This window comes from Symphalangus syndactylus, chromosome 14 (assembly GCF_028878055.3).
Source record: "Symphalangus syndactylus isolate Jambi chromosome 14, NHGRI_mSymSyn1-v2.1_pri, whole genome shotgun sequence".
Classification (NCBI taxonomy): Eukaryota; Metazoa; Chordata; class Mammalia; order Primates; family Hylobatidae; genus Symphalangus; species Symphalangus syndactylus.
Window position 1 is genome coordinate 8,567,857 of NC_072436.2, and position 16,251 is coordinate 8,584,107.

General features: G+C 55.0%; 1 protein-coding gene across 4 annotated transcripts in view; it reads left to right on the plus strand.

The window, feature by feature from the left end:
* RAB37 (RAB37, member RAS oncogene family) overlaps positions 1-15,809 on the plus strand; it is a 62,380-nt gene extending 46,571 nt beyond the window's left edge. The window contains exons 1-9 of one of the 4 annotated variants that reach the window (XM_055241717.2): positions 6,233-6,381; positions 9,720-9,830; positions 11,206-11,247; positions 12,068-12,134; positions 12,227-12,279; positions 12,796-12,861; positions 13,374-13,430; positions 13,509-13,585; positions 13,792-15,809. In XM_055241717.2, the coding sequence (XP_055097692.1) occupies positions 6,289-6,381; positions 9,720-9,830; positions 11,206-11,247; positions 12,068-12,134; positions 12,227-12,279; positions 12,796-12,861; positions 13,374-13,430; positions 13,509-13,585; positions 13,792-13,897 (672 nt within the window). In that variant the 5' untranslated portion in view covers positions 6,233-6,288 and the 3' untranslated portion in view covers positions 13,898-15,809. Of the gene's footprint in view, positions 1-6,232; positions 6,382-9,719; positions 9,831-11,205; positions 11,248-12,067; positions 12,135-12,226; positions 12,280-12,795; positions 12,862-13,373; positions 13,431-13,508; positions 13,586-13,791 lie in introns of those variants that run through there. The other 3 variants (XM_055241716.2, XM_055241719.2, XM_055241718.2) reach the window with 3 other exon arrangements.
* The last annotated feature ends 442 nt before the right edge of the window (positions 15,810-16,251 follow it).

The following is a 16,251-nucleotide window of genomic DNA, read 5'->3' on the forward strand; positions in this document are numbered from 1 at the left end:
TCAGTTTCCCCCAAATTCCCCAGTCTTGCCTGAGCACTGACACAAAATTCCTCTTTCAAAACCCTCACTCAGGCCAGGCGTGGTGGCTCACACCTGTAATCTCAGCACTTTGGGAGGCCGAGGCAGGCAGATCACTTGAGGCCAGGAGTTCAAGACCAGCCTGGCAAACATGGCAAAACCCCTTCTCTACTAAAAATACAAAAAAGTTTGCCAGATGTGGTGGCACACGCCTGTAATCCCAGCTACTTGGGAGGCTGAGGCAAGAGAACCACTTGAACCTGGGAGGTGGAGGTTGCAGTGAGCCGAGATCACACCATTACACTCCAGCCTGGGCAACAGAGCGAGACTCCCATCTCAAAACAACAACAACAACAAAAAACAAAACAAAAAAAACAAGCTCACTCTGCTCATCCCCCACCTGAACATTCATGGTTCACTATTGCCTTCCAAATAAAGTCTAAATCGCTCATCTACTGGTCAAGCTGTTGCAGTTTAGACCAGTGGTTCTTGAACACTCCTTCAGCACACATAAAAGCCTCCGGGGGAAGCTCATCTGAAATGCAAACTCTAAGCTCCCTCATAGACATGTTACTTCAGTAAAACCACGTGGGGGGCCCAGAATCAGCAGGTCCATGCGCCACATTTTGCAAAACATGAGTTGAGGCCTTGTCCCTCCAGTCTCTGCCCGGGTCTCCTTCCCACATCCCGACCCTGTGCTCTTTGGGCTGTGCTGTTTCCCAGCTCTGGAGTTTTCTGCCATCGACCTGGATAGCAGGGAGGCCCCTGCCCCGCGCCCCAGAGCTCCAGGGCTGCACACAAGAGCCCCCCCATCTCTCAACACGCATGAGGGTTTGTCTCACTGACACTTGGTGCCTCCACTATCAGCAGGGCTGCATGACTATGAGGGTGTGATCTGTGATCAGGAGGGCAGGGGTATCTATTTGGGGGTTTTGTGGGGGTGTGCATTTCAGATCTGGAGGCAATAAGAGGTGTTGGGGGGTCATTTATAGGGTGATATACACATTTGGTGATGGTATGAGGCATGGGGTCCATTGGAGAGGCAGGTGTTTGCACAGTGATGTGGCACAGGTGTTGATGGCGTGAAATAAACTGTGCCTGGAGCTGCATCGTGGTGACAGGAGTATGTGTTTGGAGTGAAATGAGGTATGTGTGTTTGGGGGTCATGTAAGATGTGTATGTATGTCGTATGATAGTAGGTGTGTTTGCTTATAGTGTGAGGTGCGCATTTGTGGCATAATACAAAGTTGTGTGTGGGACATGTTATGAAGTGTGTGTTTGTGGTATAATGTAGGGTGTGAGGCATGTGTATTTATGGTATGATGTGAGGCAGATGTGTGTGGTATGATGTAGGGTGCGTGTGTGTATTTGTGGTGTGATTTGAGAGTGTATGTGTGTGGTGTGAGGTGTGTGTGAGGTATGTGTGGAGATCTGAGGGGTGTGTGAGGTGTGTGGTGTGATTTGAGGGGTTAGGTGTGTGTGGTGTGAGTGTGTGTGTATGGTGAGGTGTGTGTGTCTGTGGTGTGATTTGCAGTGTGTGTGGTGTGTGTGGTGTAAGGTGTGTCTGTGGTGTGATTTGAGGGTGTGTGTGTGGTGTGAGGTGTATGTGGTGTGATTTGATGTGTGTGTGTATGTGGTGTGAGGTGTGTGGTGTGATTTGAGGGGTGTGTGGTGAGGTGTGTGGTGTAATTTGAGGGGTGTGTGTGGTGTGAGGTGTGTGGTGTGATTTGAGGTGTGTTGGTGAGGTGTGTGGTGCGATTTCAGGGGTGAGGTGTGTGTGGTGTGAGGTGTGTGTGGTGTGATTTGAGGTGTGTGTGTGGTTTGAGGTGTGTGGTGTGATTTGAGGTGCGTGTGTGTGGTTTGAGGTGTGTGGTGTGATTTGAGGTGCATGTGTGTGGTTTGAGGTGTGTGGTGTGATTTGAGGTGTGTGCGGTGAGGTGTGTGGTGTGATTTGAGGTGTGTTGGTGAGGTGTGTGGTGTGATTTCAGGGGTGAGGTGTGTGTGGTGTGAGATGTGTGTGGTGTGATTTGAGGGGTGTGTGTGGTTTGAGGTGTGTGGTGTGATTTGAGGGGTGTGCGGTGAGGTGTGTGGTGTGATTTGAGGGGTGTGTGTGGTGTGACATGTGTGGTGTGATTTGAGGGGTGTGTGGTGAGGTGTGTGGTGTGATTTGAGGGGTGTGTGTGGTGTGAGGTGTGTGGTGTGATTTGAGGTGTGTTGGTGAGGTGTGTGGTGTGATTTGAGTTATGAGGCGTGTGGTGTGATTTGAGGTACGAGGTGTGTGCGATGTGATTTGAGATGTGTGTGGTTTGAGATGTGTGATGTGATTTGAGGTGTGTGTGGTGAGGTGTGTGGTGTGATTTGAGGGGTGAGGTGTGTGTGGTCTGAGGTGTGTCTGTGTGTGTGGTGAGGTGTGTGTGTCCGCGGTGTGTTGTGGGGTGGGTGCACACGTGTGAGTGTCTGTGGTGTGTGTCTGGGGAGAGGCACAGGCTACCGCAGCGCATACACAGCCTCAGAGTGAACGTTAGGAGGCCCAGGTTTCCTCCCCAGAGACCACACAGGTCCCTTAGTGAGTCCCTATTCTGCACAGCCCCTGTTCCCTGTTCTGAATGTCTTTGACCCCAACCCACTTCTGACTCACCCGAGGCTGCCCTTGAACACCCTACAGGACATTACAGTGGCCATGGGGACAGTGTATGCACCCTCCAAGTATGACATTACCCACACACTGCAGACCCAGCAGGCCAGACAGGGACCACCTGGAGGAGAGCCTGCAGCCCCTCTCCCCATGTTCAAAGACTTCTTCCCTAGGTCAGATTCCTCCATCCAGACTAGCGCAGCAACACAGCAGGGAAGTGCTTCAGGTCACTGTTCCTTCTGGATGATTCGCGCTAATGTTCAACCTTCTGTATTCCAAACCCACCATAGGACAAAGAGGGCCTTGGAGCCAACAACACAAACCACAGCTGGAGGCTAGAAAGCTGAACTCGAAGTACCAGCAGGGCTACACTCCCTCTGAAGGCTCCAGGGAAGGGTCATTCCTTCCTCTTCCATGGCCTTGGTGGCTCCCAGGAGTCCTTAGCATTCCTTGGCTTGCAGCCGCACTGCTCCCATCTCGCCTGTCTTCACCTGGATGTCCTTTCCCTGTGTCTCTTTCTTCTCATGACACCGGTCATACTGGATTAATGGCCTGCCCTATGCTAGTATAACCTCATTTTAATGAGCGATATCTGCAATGACCACATTTCCAAGTAAGGGCATGATCTGAGGTACTAGTGGTTCAGACCTCAGCCTATCTTTAGGGGACAGAATTCAACCCATAACAGCATGGTTTACAGTAGAAGGTGAGCATGAGGCACGCCCCATTCCCTCTCTCAGTCTTCCTCCACCATTTCCCTCCTGCAATGAAAACCTGCATCCCGGCCGGGCACAATGGCTCACGCCTCTAATCCCAACATTTTGGGAGGCTAAGGCAGGTGGATCACCTGAGGTCAGGAGTTCAATACCAGCCTGGCCAACATGGTGAAACCCTGTCTCTACAAAAATACAAAAATTAGCCAGGCATGATGGTGGGCACCTGTTATCCCAGCTACTCGGGAGGCTGAGGCAGGAGAATGGCTTGAACAACCCGGGAGGCGGAGGTTGCAGTGAGCCAAGATCGTGCCACTGCACTCCAGCCTGGGTGACAGAGCTCCATCTCAAGAAAAAAATAAAAAGAAAGAAAGAAAGAGAGAGAGAGAAACAAAGGGAAAGAGAGATAGGAAGGAGAGAAAGAAAGAAAGAAAGAAAGAAAGAAAGAAAGAAAGAAAGAAAGAAAAGAGAGAGAGAGAAAGAAAGAAAGGAAAAGAGAGAGAGGAAGGAAGGAAGGAAAACCAAGAAAGAAAGAAGGAAAGAAAGAAAGAGAGGGAGGAAGGAAGGAGAGAAAGAATGAAAGAGGGAGGAAGAGAGAGAGAGAAAGAAAGAAAGAAAGGAATGAAGGAAAAGAGAGAGGAAGGAAGGAAGAAAGGAAGGAAGGCAGGCAGGCAAAGAAAGAAAGAAAGGGAAAGAAAGAAAGAGAGAGAGAAAGAAAGAAAGAGAGAGAAAGAAAGAAAAGAAAGGAGAGGAGAGGGGAGGAGAGGGGAGGAGAGGAGAGGGGAGGAGAGGAGAGGGGAGGAGAGGAGAGGGGAGGAGAGGGGAGGGGAGGGGAGGGGAGGAGAGGGGAAGGGAGGGGAGGGGAGGGGAGGGGAGGGGAGGGGAGGGAGAAGACCACATCCCAGGCCGGGTGCGGTGGCTCACGCTTGTAATCCCAGCAATTTGGAAGGCCAAGGCGGGCGTATCGCCTGAGGTCAGCGGTTCCAGACCAGCCTGTCCAACGTGGTGAAGTTCTCTACTAAGAATACAAAAATTAGCCAGGCGTGGTGGCATGCACCTGTAGTCCCAGCTGCTCCGGAGGCTGAGGGAGGAGAATTGCTTGAACCTGGGAGGCGGAGGATGCAATGAGCCGAGATCCCGCCACTGCACTCCAGCCTGGGTGACAGAGTGAGACTCCGTCTCCGGGAGCCCACTGGCATTGAGCAGACCTCAGCATTATTTGCAGCAAGAGCCTCTGGCATCCAAATAGCAACCAACACCAGGCCACTGTAGTGTGCTGCGCAGCCCCCAGTCTCCAGTCTGTGGCTCCCTGTTTGAGTCCCGCCCTATGCCCAACTGAGGTTATAGCACGCTCACCTCCAGAAGAGGTAACCCAAGCTCTTTACTCTACTGGAGATCACCTCTGTCCCCACTACGGGCACTTCTCCCAGCTGACAGAAAATACCTCCAGCTGATATCAGGAAATACAGGGCTGGAGGCTGGCGTACAAAGTCAGTTCCCACAGGCCTATGGTGGCCCATAAGCCACGTCTACCCCTGCTCCTCACCTCCACACCTAAGTTAAGAATTGCAGGCCGGGTGCAGTGGCTCATGCCTGTAATCCCAGCACTTTGGGAGGCCCAGGTGGGCGGATCGCCTGAGGTCAGAAATTTGAGACCAGCTTGGCCAACATGTCGAAACCCCGTCTCTACTAAAAATACAAAAAGAAAAAATAGCCGGGCGTGGTGTCGTGCACCTGTAATCCCAGCTACTCCAGGAGACTGAGGCAGGAGTATCGCTTGAACTCGGGAACCAAGGTTGCAGTGAGGCGAGATCGCACCACTGCACTCCAAGCTGGGCGACAGAGTGAGACTCTGTCTCAAAAAAAAAAAAAAGGTACAGGTACCCGTCTCCAGCTCTCCCCTCCCTACACACCCCTCAAACAGTCCCTCTGTAATGCACTCGCCCTGTTCCTTGGTAACCTGAAGCTGCTTATAGAATGTGGAGATGGGGGTAATTGAAAGGTGGGCCCAGGCCACAGAGCCCCTGAGCTGTGCTACCAGCAACCCCAGCTGCACTCCCTACTCTCTGTCACCAAGAGCTGCCGGGTGCCTGGGATATCCTGGCAGCTCTGCTCAAAATGATCCACGACTTCATGAATTTATTTGGCTCCTCCTCGGGGCCAGGGTGAGTGTCATGGGTTAATAAGGCCGGACCCGCCTTCAGGAGCGGTCCACTGGGAGATGGGTGCTGCGCAGCCCTCTTGCGAAAGCTCTCCCCTGGTGGGACATTCTGGGCACAGCCCAACAGGCCAGGGGAAACGAGAGGTGATCCATACTAAAGGGTCAAAGTCCCCGCGCCAGTCAGAGGCCCCAAAACACCGCAGCGTACATGTGCTTTAAGGCGAGTATGGGTTGGTAAACAAAACTGTATCAGATGAGCTCGGGCCGGGTGCCTTCACGGATGCGGAACTGTGTCGGGGCTATCCGCGGAGGCGCAGACCAGGGGTCCCCAGCTCCCCGCCTCGCCACCTGGGGACGGCCCACAGGCCGGGGCTCGGGCGCCGCCTGCTGTCGCGCTGCGCAGCGACTACAGGAACTCTTCCGCAGCAGACGGGGTCCCCGCGACCCGCTCCCCCCGAAGGCAAGCAAGCGGCCACAGGGAACGGGTCCCGGGGCTGGATGTGGCCCATGTCCTAAGCGCACGGAGCCGAGCCGGTGTTGCTCAGGGAGGCTGCCCGCCCCTTCACGCGGACCCTGCGGCTCTGCGTGCCCTCAGGGAACAGCAAGCTCCGAGCCGGTGTCGTCGAGGGGGCGACGGGACAGAGGGAGGAGCCTGCGGGGACCGGGTCGAGGGAGGGGAGGAGTGGGCGGGGCTGGGGCGGGGCCGTTCCTGCGCTCTCCTTGGCCTGCGGGCCGGCACTGCTCACCTCTCGTCCAGGGACATGACGGGCACGCCAGGCGCCGCTGCCACCCGGGATGGCGAGGCCCCCGAGCCCTCCCCGCCCTGCAGCCCGAGCTACGACCTCACGGGCAAGGTGGGTGGGCCTCTTCCGTGAGACCCCCGCCCTCTTCGGCGCTAGCCCCTTCCTGGCTGCGTCTGGGTTGGACTCAGCCCTTCCCCCAGGCAGCTGGGTCTCCCAGAGGAGGGAGGGAGAGAGGGTCAGGACACAGCCCTTGGGGCCGTCCCAAGCTCTAGGTGTCTCTGCTGGCTCGGTGGGGGCGGGTCGCGGAAGATCGCAAAGACTGAGTGATCCCCCCGCTGGCCCCAACTCAGTTCTCTTCTGCCACACTCTGGCAAATATGAGCCCCCGGGAGCCTATGCTTCTTGGTGAGGGTTAAGCGCGCAACTCTCGGGGCTCAGGCTGAGAAGCGCTGGGAGATCGGGACCACACGGAGACTCGGAGAGGACGTCCCCTGCTGGCAGAGGAACTGGCGTTAATGCCATTTTCCGAGCTAAGCTCTTAGTTGAGATCTGACATCCAGGTTTAAGGCCTGATGTCCCCCAGCTGCTGCCCTCCCATTCCACCCGCTGGAGGCACTGCCTTTCGTCTTCCTCCCTGCAGTAGGAAGCCACTCCTCCCAAAAGGATGTTGCCAGCAGGCCTGCAGGCCACTTGGGAATTTTTCGAACCTGAGAAAGATCTCAGTGGCTTGCTACCTCTACAGGGGTGTCCTGTATGGAAACAGGTAGGGACAGCAGTGGACTGCTCTGTCGCTTTCCATCTGTGTCTTTGGAGTGAGCAGGTACCAGAAACTGAAAGAATTGCTGAGGGATCCTAGAGCTTCACTCTTCCTCTGCAGGGTTGGGGATGGAGTGAGGGCTGTCCTGGATTCCGCTGCATGGCCTAGAAGGAGACCTGCCTCTCTCTGGGCCTCGGTTTCCTCCCCGCCACCAGGGCTCACCCTTGCTGGGAGCCTCAGCCTCCACCCCAGTGTTTTGGGGGAAGCCGCCCTGCAAGTCATCCGCCCAGAGCCGTTGAGATAGGCGTCCTGTGTGGGCTTGTGGCAGGAAATGGGCCCCTGCACCCTCGGAGAGGAGGAGCTGCTGTCGGCCAGGCTCCAGGCTGAGGGGGACTGCCTGACCTTGTTGCCTTGCAAACCAGCTGGGTTGTTTGCCTAGGAGGTGGCCAGACTAGGCAGCTGTTTGTGTTTGGTGGAATCACCGAGCTGGGTGGGTAGCTGGCATCGTTTGCTCAAGGCAGCTGTGATCTGTAAAGTACACAAAGACTGGCTCTCCCTCCCTCCTTCCTGCTCCAGGGCTGGGACTCCTCCAGGGAAGAGTGCAGGCTCCAGAGAGCTCCTATCCCCCACCCCTTCATCTGTTCCCTGGCCAAGCGGCATTGGCAGGAGAGTTGGTCCCCAGCCTCCCCGGGCCTGCCCCAGGGGAGTGAGTCCAGGACCCTCTGAGAAAGCCCGGCAGGAGCTCCTTGGACCAGACTAGGAGTGATGTGGCCCACAGGCAGACAGTTCCCGCCCTGGGCCACTCTTCCCTGGGTCTTAGGTGATTCACCACGATGATTGGCCCTAGCCATTAACAGACTCTAGAAATACCTCAAAGAAATTATCCGTCCTCCTTCTACCCACTATGGAAACCATGCCACAGAAAGGTTAAGGAATCTTCCTAAAGTCACACAGTAGGCCATTTACAAATCAAGACCCATCCTTCATACCCCTTCTGCTCAGCCACCCCTGCCTCTCCACCAGAGTTAACTAATCCCAGTAACCCATGCCCACAAAAGGAATGCCTTTGGGCTCCACTGTCAATTTCAGAGCCTCAAAAATAATTCAGACCTAGTCCCTGCTCAACCCATTAAGCCACCTAACCAGCAGTTGGGAAAATTCCAGCCTTGGATCTAGACCCCTGTTATCCAAGATTGGAGAACAATGGGACAAAGTGCTCCTCTCCACCATTCCTGCATGTCCCTGGGGAAGATGAGCAGAGCAGAGCCAGACAGTAAAGGAGAGGGCCATGCCCCCTCCATAGGTTACCTCCTTGGTACTCCTGCCCACACTACCCACAGCAACCCCAGGATGCTGATCTGCAGCCACGTGTCCCATGTGGGAGGTTTCTGCTGAAAGAACTTCCAACTGCACATCTCCCCACTTTAGTATAAATTTCAACCTTCCCTAATTCATGCAACCTCTTTTTTTTTTTTTTTTTTTTTTTGAGACAGAGTGTCGCTCTGTCACCGAGGCTGGAGTGCAGTGATGCAATCTTGGCTCACTGCAACCTCTACCTCCTGGGTTCAAGCTATTCTCCTTTCTCAGCCTCCCAGGTAACTGGGACTACAGGCATGCGCCACCGCTCCTGGCTAGTTTTTTGTAGTTTTAGTAGAGATAGGGTTTCACCATGTTGGTCAGGCTGGTCTCAAACTCCCAACCTCAGGTGATCCACCCACCTTGGGCACCCAAAATGCTAGGATTACACACGAGCCACCGCACCCGGCCTCATGCAACCTTTTAATAAACATAAAATGTCATTAGAAACTTCCAGTCGGTGCGGTGGCTCACGCTTGTAATCCCAGCACTTTGGGAGGCTGAGGCGGGCGGATCACCTGAGGTCAGGAGTTCAAGACCAGCCTGACCAACATGGAGAAACCTCGTCTCTACTAAAAATACAAAATTAGCCAGGCGAGATGGTGCACGCCTGTAATCCCAGCGACTCAGGAGGCTGAAGCAGGAGAATCATTTAAACCTGGGAGGCGGAGGTTGTGGTGAGCCAAGATCTCGCCATTGCATTCCAGCCTGGGCAACAAGAGCAAAACTCCGTCTCCAAAAAAAAAAAAGAAAGAAAGAAAGAAAGAAAGAAACTTCCAAATAAATGTTGTGACCCCCAAAAAAACCCCAAACAGTATTCATTATAGAGTATGCAAATGACCATGCCCCACCCCCAGCAGATTTTGATAGACTCCCTTGGGTGGGAATCCTTGTCCAATATATTGACATTTCCCTTTCCTGTCAGTACAGCCCAGCCCATGCGTGTACTCACGAGCGGACGATGGATGACACAAGTACACAGAGGGATGGAATCCCTGCATGGTGTGGCTATCGGCAAATGTGGCCAGTGTCTAGATTGTGCAAATGTGGTGGTTCTCTGAGGCCACGGAGCACACTTGGGGACCTGTTCATGGTGAGGTCTTAACTCCAGCCTCTAGGAACTTGGATGAGGACAGGAGGGTCAGAGGGAGAGCCAAGGAGCGTGGAGAGGAGAGGTAGGGTGAAGGTGGCGGCAGGCTTTCTGGAAGCAGGTGGCCCTTAGTGCGGTCAGCATTCATGCCAGCCCCCTCTTCTCTGATCCTCTCCATGTGTCTCTCTCCTGGAATCCCAGAAGCTCCCCTGACTCCCCATTAACTGCCTCTGCCCCTACCCCCTAGGTGATGCTTCTGGGAGACACAGGCGTCGGCAAAACGTGTTTCCTGATCCAATTCAAAGACGGGGCCTTCCTGTCCGGAACCTTCATAGCCACCGTCGGCATAGACTTCAGGGTGAGGTGGCTGCAGACACCTGCTTCCAGCAGAGAGCCAGGGCTGTGGCTCAGGCACAGCGGGGTTGCCCCTGCCTTGCTCACCCTGGCTCCCAGGGACTCTCGAGGCTCATGCCTGGAGGGCACACAACCCACTCCCCCAACACCACAGAGGTGGCCGGGTCAAAGGAGACTCGGTAAGGTTGGCTCCTTGCCCAACTATAAGATGCAAAAAAATGAGACTGAGTCTTCGTTTCCACCTCAACTCCTGGGGGACTTCTCCCAAGCAGAGCAGCCGCAGGCACGGCATAAGCTGAATATCTTGGCCCACAGAGCCCCTGCTCATTGCCCTCCTACCTGGGCCCCTTTGGAAAGGCCTCAAAGGTCAATCAGTCTTTCTGGAGTTCCTGGAAAGCACAGCCCTGCACTAGGTTTAAGAGCTGGGCTTGGGCCGGGCGCGGTGGCTCTCGCCTGTATTCCCAGCACTCTGGGAGGCCGAGGCAGGCAGATCACAAGGTCAGGAGTTCGAGACCAGCCTGGCCAACATGGTGAAACCCTGTCTCTACTAAAAATACAAAAATTAGCCAGATATAGTGGCATGCTCCTGTAGTCCCAGCTACTCGGGAGGCTGAGGCAGGAGAATCACTTGAATCCAGGTGGTGGAGGTTGCAGTGAGCTGAGATTGCGCCACTGCACTCCAGCCTGGGCGACAAAGTGAGACTCCGTCTCAAAAAAGAAAAAAAAAAAGAGCTGGGCTGGCCATGTTGGGAGATAGCAGCTCACCAGGGACCCTCCCTCTCACCTTGACGACTCCATCTTACAAATCTGCGTCAGGGATGCTGGGCGCTGCACACCCAAAGTGTTCAACAGAGCCAAGGTCTCACCCTGGCAGGTGGGGCTCTACAGCTTCAAGCAGGCAGAAAGCGAACACTTCCTTCACTAGAGAATCAGTGGGCATCTAAAGAAAAGATGCTGCTGCAGATGTAACCTCAGGTCCCCAGGATGCAGGCAAACACCCCATCTCCAGGGGCTTGGTCACAGTCCTAGGGCCAGGCTCCAGGAGAGGGAGACCAAAGTGGGGAAAGGGCAGGGCCTCCAGCAGCAACCGGCCCTCCAGCCCTGGGCTGCCTGATCCCTGGAGAGAGCCAGGATGTTTCTCAGACTCCTCTTGCCCTGCTGTTGTGAGAAGGCAGTTACAGTCCCCAGAAGAGACGACTCCACAGTGGAGGTGTCTGGGGATGGGGTTCCTGCTGCCCTGATGGTATGATCTGACTGGAGACGGTTCTGGGGCTCACTGCACCCACTCTAAGCCTGGAGAGGGAACAAGACAGGACGTCTGCACAGCTGAGGAGCCACATGACTCCTGCCCTCCCATCCTCTGCCTTTTTCTCTTTCAGAACAAGGTGGTGACCGTGGATGGCGTGAGAGTGAAGCTGCAGGTGAGACCAGAGGCTGAAGTTGGGGAGGGAGGATCGAGGACTTGCCCTTCCTTCTCACCCTGAACCACAGGAGGCCTGCAGCCCTGCCCTCCGCCTGGGGCAATTTCCTGTGGGGCCCACGGGAGGAAATGGCTTTTGTTTATTTGATGTCTGCAGAAAAAGCAGTTCCCAGGCACCCTCTCATCTATGAATGGTAGCTCCAAATACCTTCAGACAAGCTTAGCCTCCATCCATCTCCTCCCCAGTTGCCTGGGCTTTATCTGCTTTTAGGAGATTGGACATCCCCAAACCCTGGGCTAGGGGAGAGGAGAAGATTCTTTTTTTTTCTTTTTTTTGAGATGGAGTCTCTCTCTGTCGCCCAGGCTAGAGTGCAGTGGCACAATCTCGGCTCACTGCAACCTCTGCCTCCCAAGTTTAAGCGATTCTTCTGCCTCAGCCTCCCGAGTAGCTGGGACTACAGGTGCGTGCCACCACACCTGGCTAATTTTTTGTATTTTTAGTAGAGACGGGTTTTCACTGTGTCAGCCAGGATGGTCTGGGTCTCCTGACCTCGTGATCCGCCTGCCTCGGCCTCCCAAAGTGCTGGGATTACAGGTGCGAGCCACCGCGCTCGGCTGAGGAGATGATTTTGAACGAGCTTGAGAACTCAGTAACTGCTACTGTCCAGGTCATTGGATGGTCAGGAGCTCATGAGAACCTAAAGAAGAAAACAGCCCCACCTTCCCACAGATATCTCATACCACAAAGCAGGCCTGCTCCACCCAGCACATTCCTTGCACCTGCCTCCTTCTGACCATTTCTCCATCCCATCCCTTCCCAGATCTGGGACACCGCCGGGCAGGAACGGTTCCGAAGCGTCACCCATGCTTATTACAGAGATGCCCAGGGTAAGTCCCTCGCACCCTCCAACCCCTACCCCAGCCCCTTGGTAGCACCCGTGCTGCTGCCTAAGTCCCCTCTGTGATCCTCTCCCCTCCAGCCTTGCTTCTGCTGTACGACATCACCAACAAATCTTCTTTCGACAACATCAGGGTAGGTACTCCCTTCCCCTGACTCCCACCCTTAAGCAGCCAAGGCAACGTCTGTGCAGGCTGGGGTTGCTTCCTGCACTGTGGAAAGGGGTGGAGCGTGGAATCCTCCTGCCTTCTGAAAAACACCTACTTGTGACTCAGAAGTCGTATCTGCTGCTTTGTATTTGGTGGCCATGTGGGCAGGAAAGCCAAGCAGGCTTTCCTGTCCTTCAACAGGACACTCCAAGAAATCACTGGTGACAACCAACTGATTTGTGAGATAAGGTCTCCATGCATCTGGATCTTCCATAGAACTGATAGTTGCACAGCATAAAATGGGGAGGGTGGGGCCATTGTGGGTTGAGCCACCAAGGAAGGCCATCCAGGCGTGGAGGGGCCAGAACAAAGGTACAGATGAGAGAACGCACAGGGCATCATGTTTAAGGCAGTGAGTAGCTGAGGATAGTCAAACGGAGCAGAAGAAGAAAGGGGCAGCAGGAGGAAGAGAATGCCAGTCTCAGCACGCCCTCTCCCACAGGCCTGGCTCACTGAGATTCATGAGTATGCCCAGAGGGACGTGGTGATCATGCTGCTCGGCAACAAGGTGAGTGGCTCCAGGGCAGGGTCAGCCCAGCCCTGCACTTCCTCAGCCCTAGCCAGCCCCGTAACCACCCAAGAACAGTTATCTAGGCATCCTTCCTGAAGAGGACTCTGCAGCCTCCAGCTCAGGGCTCAGACACATCTGGAGGCTTCTGCCCATCCCATCTGCCCTTTCCAGGGAAAGTCCAAGTTGTTGCCTGAGAAATCAAGGGGTTCCCAGTTCTCAGCCCCCATTAGAGCAGAGTGCACAGGGTCCCAGGTCAGGGGCTAAGACTGCAAAGGGTTAGCCCCAACTGCTGTCCTCTTCCAAGACTGGGTCACCACACCTTTCACCAAAGGTGAGATCCCAGGGCTGGGAGCTACACTGGGCAGAAACCCTGGCCCCAGGCCAATCACACCTGCCTGCACTCCCTTGGGCCACCAGCAGAGGGCAGGCAAGGCCTGCTTCTGGGGCAAAATATGGGCCCGCTGGGGCCGAGGCCTCCTTCCCCAGAGTGACCCATTTGGGCTTGACAGGCGGATATGAGCAGCGAAAGAGTGATCCGTTCCGAAGACGGAGAGACCCTGGCCAGGGTAAGTGACTGTCTGTGGGACAGGGTGAAGGGTGGGGGCAACCCGAGGCCGGCCCTGAGGACACTCTCTTCCGGGCAGGAGTACGGTGTTCCCTTCCTGGAGACCAGCGCCAAGACTGGCATGAATGTGGAGTTAGCCTTTCTGGCCATCGCCAAGTGAGAGCTGGGCAGGGAAGGGAAGTGTGCGGGGCAGGGCGGCACCCTCCAGGAATCCAGTAGGGCCTGGCCCCTGGCCCAGCCCCTGGACACACCTGCATTCTGCAGGCTGAGGTCCATTTGCTCTGGCCACTGGGAGAGGGGAGGGGGCGGCTCAGCTCCTCACCCCAGCCCAGCCCAGCCCAGCCCGTTGTCTCTTCTTCAAGGGAACTGAAATACCGAGCCGGGCAGCAGGCGGATGAGCCCAGCTTCCAGATCCGAGACTACGTAGAGTCCCAGAAGAAGCGCTCCAGCTGCTGCTCCTTTGTGTGAATCCCAGGGGGCAGAGAGGAGGCTCTGGAGGCCCACAGGATGCAGCTGGCCCCCCCAGGCCTGGCTTATTCCGAGCGGCTGAGCCAATGGGGAGAAAGATGGAGGACTCACTGCATAGCCCCTTCCTAGCAGGGAGCTACACTCCAGCTCCTACTTGAGTTCCTGCAGTCTCCCCGCATCCATAGGGAGGGTAAAACACTTAGCTTTTATTTTAATAGTACATAATTTAATACCAAAAAAGGCACGTGGATGCCCAAAAAACCGAGGCTGGGACCTAGTGGCCCTTTTGCTTTCTAGTACTTGGGGGGCTGGCCCTCCCTCCTAAGCATAACAAAGTGGTGTTGCTCCAGCTCAGCCCTGGGGGACACAGATGCACTTTGGGGGTGAGGGCAGGTAACGACTCCATCGCACCCTCAGTTCAGCTGGACAGAGGCTCAGGTGACACCAGCCTTCACTGTCTTCTGCTCTCCAGGAGCTTATCTTCACCCCAACTCCCAAATAAGTGGGCCCTTGTGCTGTGAGGGAGACCAAAGCCTCAGGGAAGATAAGAGATACAGAAATGGGAGGGGGAGGACAAGGGGCAGAGAGTAGGGTCTAGCTGGCTATCTCTGGCCTTACTAACACCCCCCTGGAGGCATGCCCCTTTTCTCCAGCACGCAAGCACATTGGGGCACCTGGAAATATTGGTTCTAGGCTCCTGTTCTCTGGACTTCAGATCCTGGGGGAGCCCCTCCCCACTGAATCCCTGGCTTAGCTACCTTCCTGCCTGTGCACCTAAAAACCTCAGGTCAGAACTAGGAAAAGAGTTTTGTTTTTTATTTTTTTGAGATGGAGTCTCGCTCTGTCGCCCAGGCTGGGGTGCAGTAGTGCAGTCTCCGCTCACTACAACCTCCACCCCCTGGAGCTCAAGCCATCCTCCCACCTCAGCCCCCCAAGTAGCTGGGACTACAGGCGTGCACCACCACACCTGGCTAATGTTTGTATTTTTTGTAGACACAGGGTTTCGCCATGTTGCCCAGGCTGGTCTTGAATTCCTGAGCTCAAGCGACCTGCCGGCCTCAGCCTCCCAAAGTACTGGGATTACAGGCAGAAGGCACCACGCCCAGGCTAGATGTGTCTTACCCCAATCCTTTGGCAGGCATGCAGCTCCACAGGCGATTTCTTCAAGCAGCTGAAGTGTTTAGCTCTCCTGGGTTAAGAGCCAGATAAGGAGAAATCCCTTTCCTAGGTTTGGAATGTGTTGTGAAAAAAAAGAGAAACCCCTGGCTCCTGGAGCTGGTGGGAGACAAGATTAGGCAAACCTCCCCCGACATGTATCCCTTTGACCCCAAGCTCTGCCTCCTCCCTGACCACCCATGCCCTTTCCTTTAACTTCTCAAACAGATACCAGGGCCTAAACTGCTTTACCTCCCCTCTTACTGAGTCAGGTTAGGGGGTGGGAGGTCACCCATTTCCGAGTTAAACCAATGCAATATGAGTAAAACAAGGTCATGCGGGTATGTCTGGGGTAGAGAAAGGGGTAGCAAGTTCATATGGCCTCCTTGGTCACATCTCCCAAAGCTCTGATCCCTGCCATGGGAAGGGAGACATGAGGTCATCACCTGCAGGCACCTTTACTGCAACTCTGCCAGCCTGGCGGGGGAGGAGGGGAGGAAGGAGTATGGGCTGCACATTTCTGAGGCTACTGCATTTGCTTTCAAGGCAGAAATCTTGCTCTGAGCAGTCAGCGGCTCCAGTTTGGGCCCGATAAAGAAGTTCTCCGTGGTCTCTCCCACGCAGAGCAGGGAGGAGGCTGACATTGCCCGTCTCTTCTGGGGCCCAAGGCAGGTTGCAGGAGATCCAATCCCGTAGACAGCTCTGGGCCTCTTGCATTTGAGTTTTTCAGAATTAAACTGCAGTATTTTGGAAAGCACATCCTGTCCACTGTTTCTTTGAAGTGGGTGTGGGAGGGGGGTCTTGTTGAAAGAATTGTCATTCACTGCCAAAAGCATTCCAATGTCCTTCCTCAGTGTCTGTCCTCAGATGATCAGCTCCCCGCTTAACAGACTGTCTCCCGCCTCTGTGACCAGCCTCTCTTTGGCAAGAGCGAGCTAGAAGGCTTTACAGTCCTAATCATTTTTCTGTTGAAAAAAAAAAAAAAAAACAAAAAAAACCAAGGCTCCTTTCCCTGTGGCGTGTACCCAGAGGTTGATTACCTGAGTCTGTCCTGCCTCTCCCCACCCCACCTCCCTAGCCAAACGCTGCCGCCAAAGCCCACGCCATTGCCCTGGGTGGCCTGTCTTCAGTGGGTTGCCCCGTCTTCAGTGGGTTGCCCCTCGAGGTCCCAGGCTCTCCGCGGAGCCCTCACCTTCCCA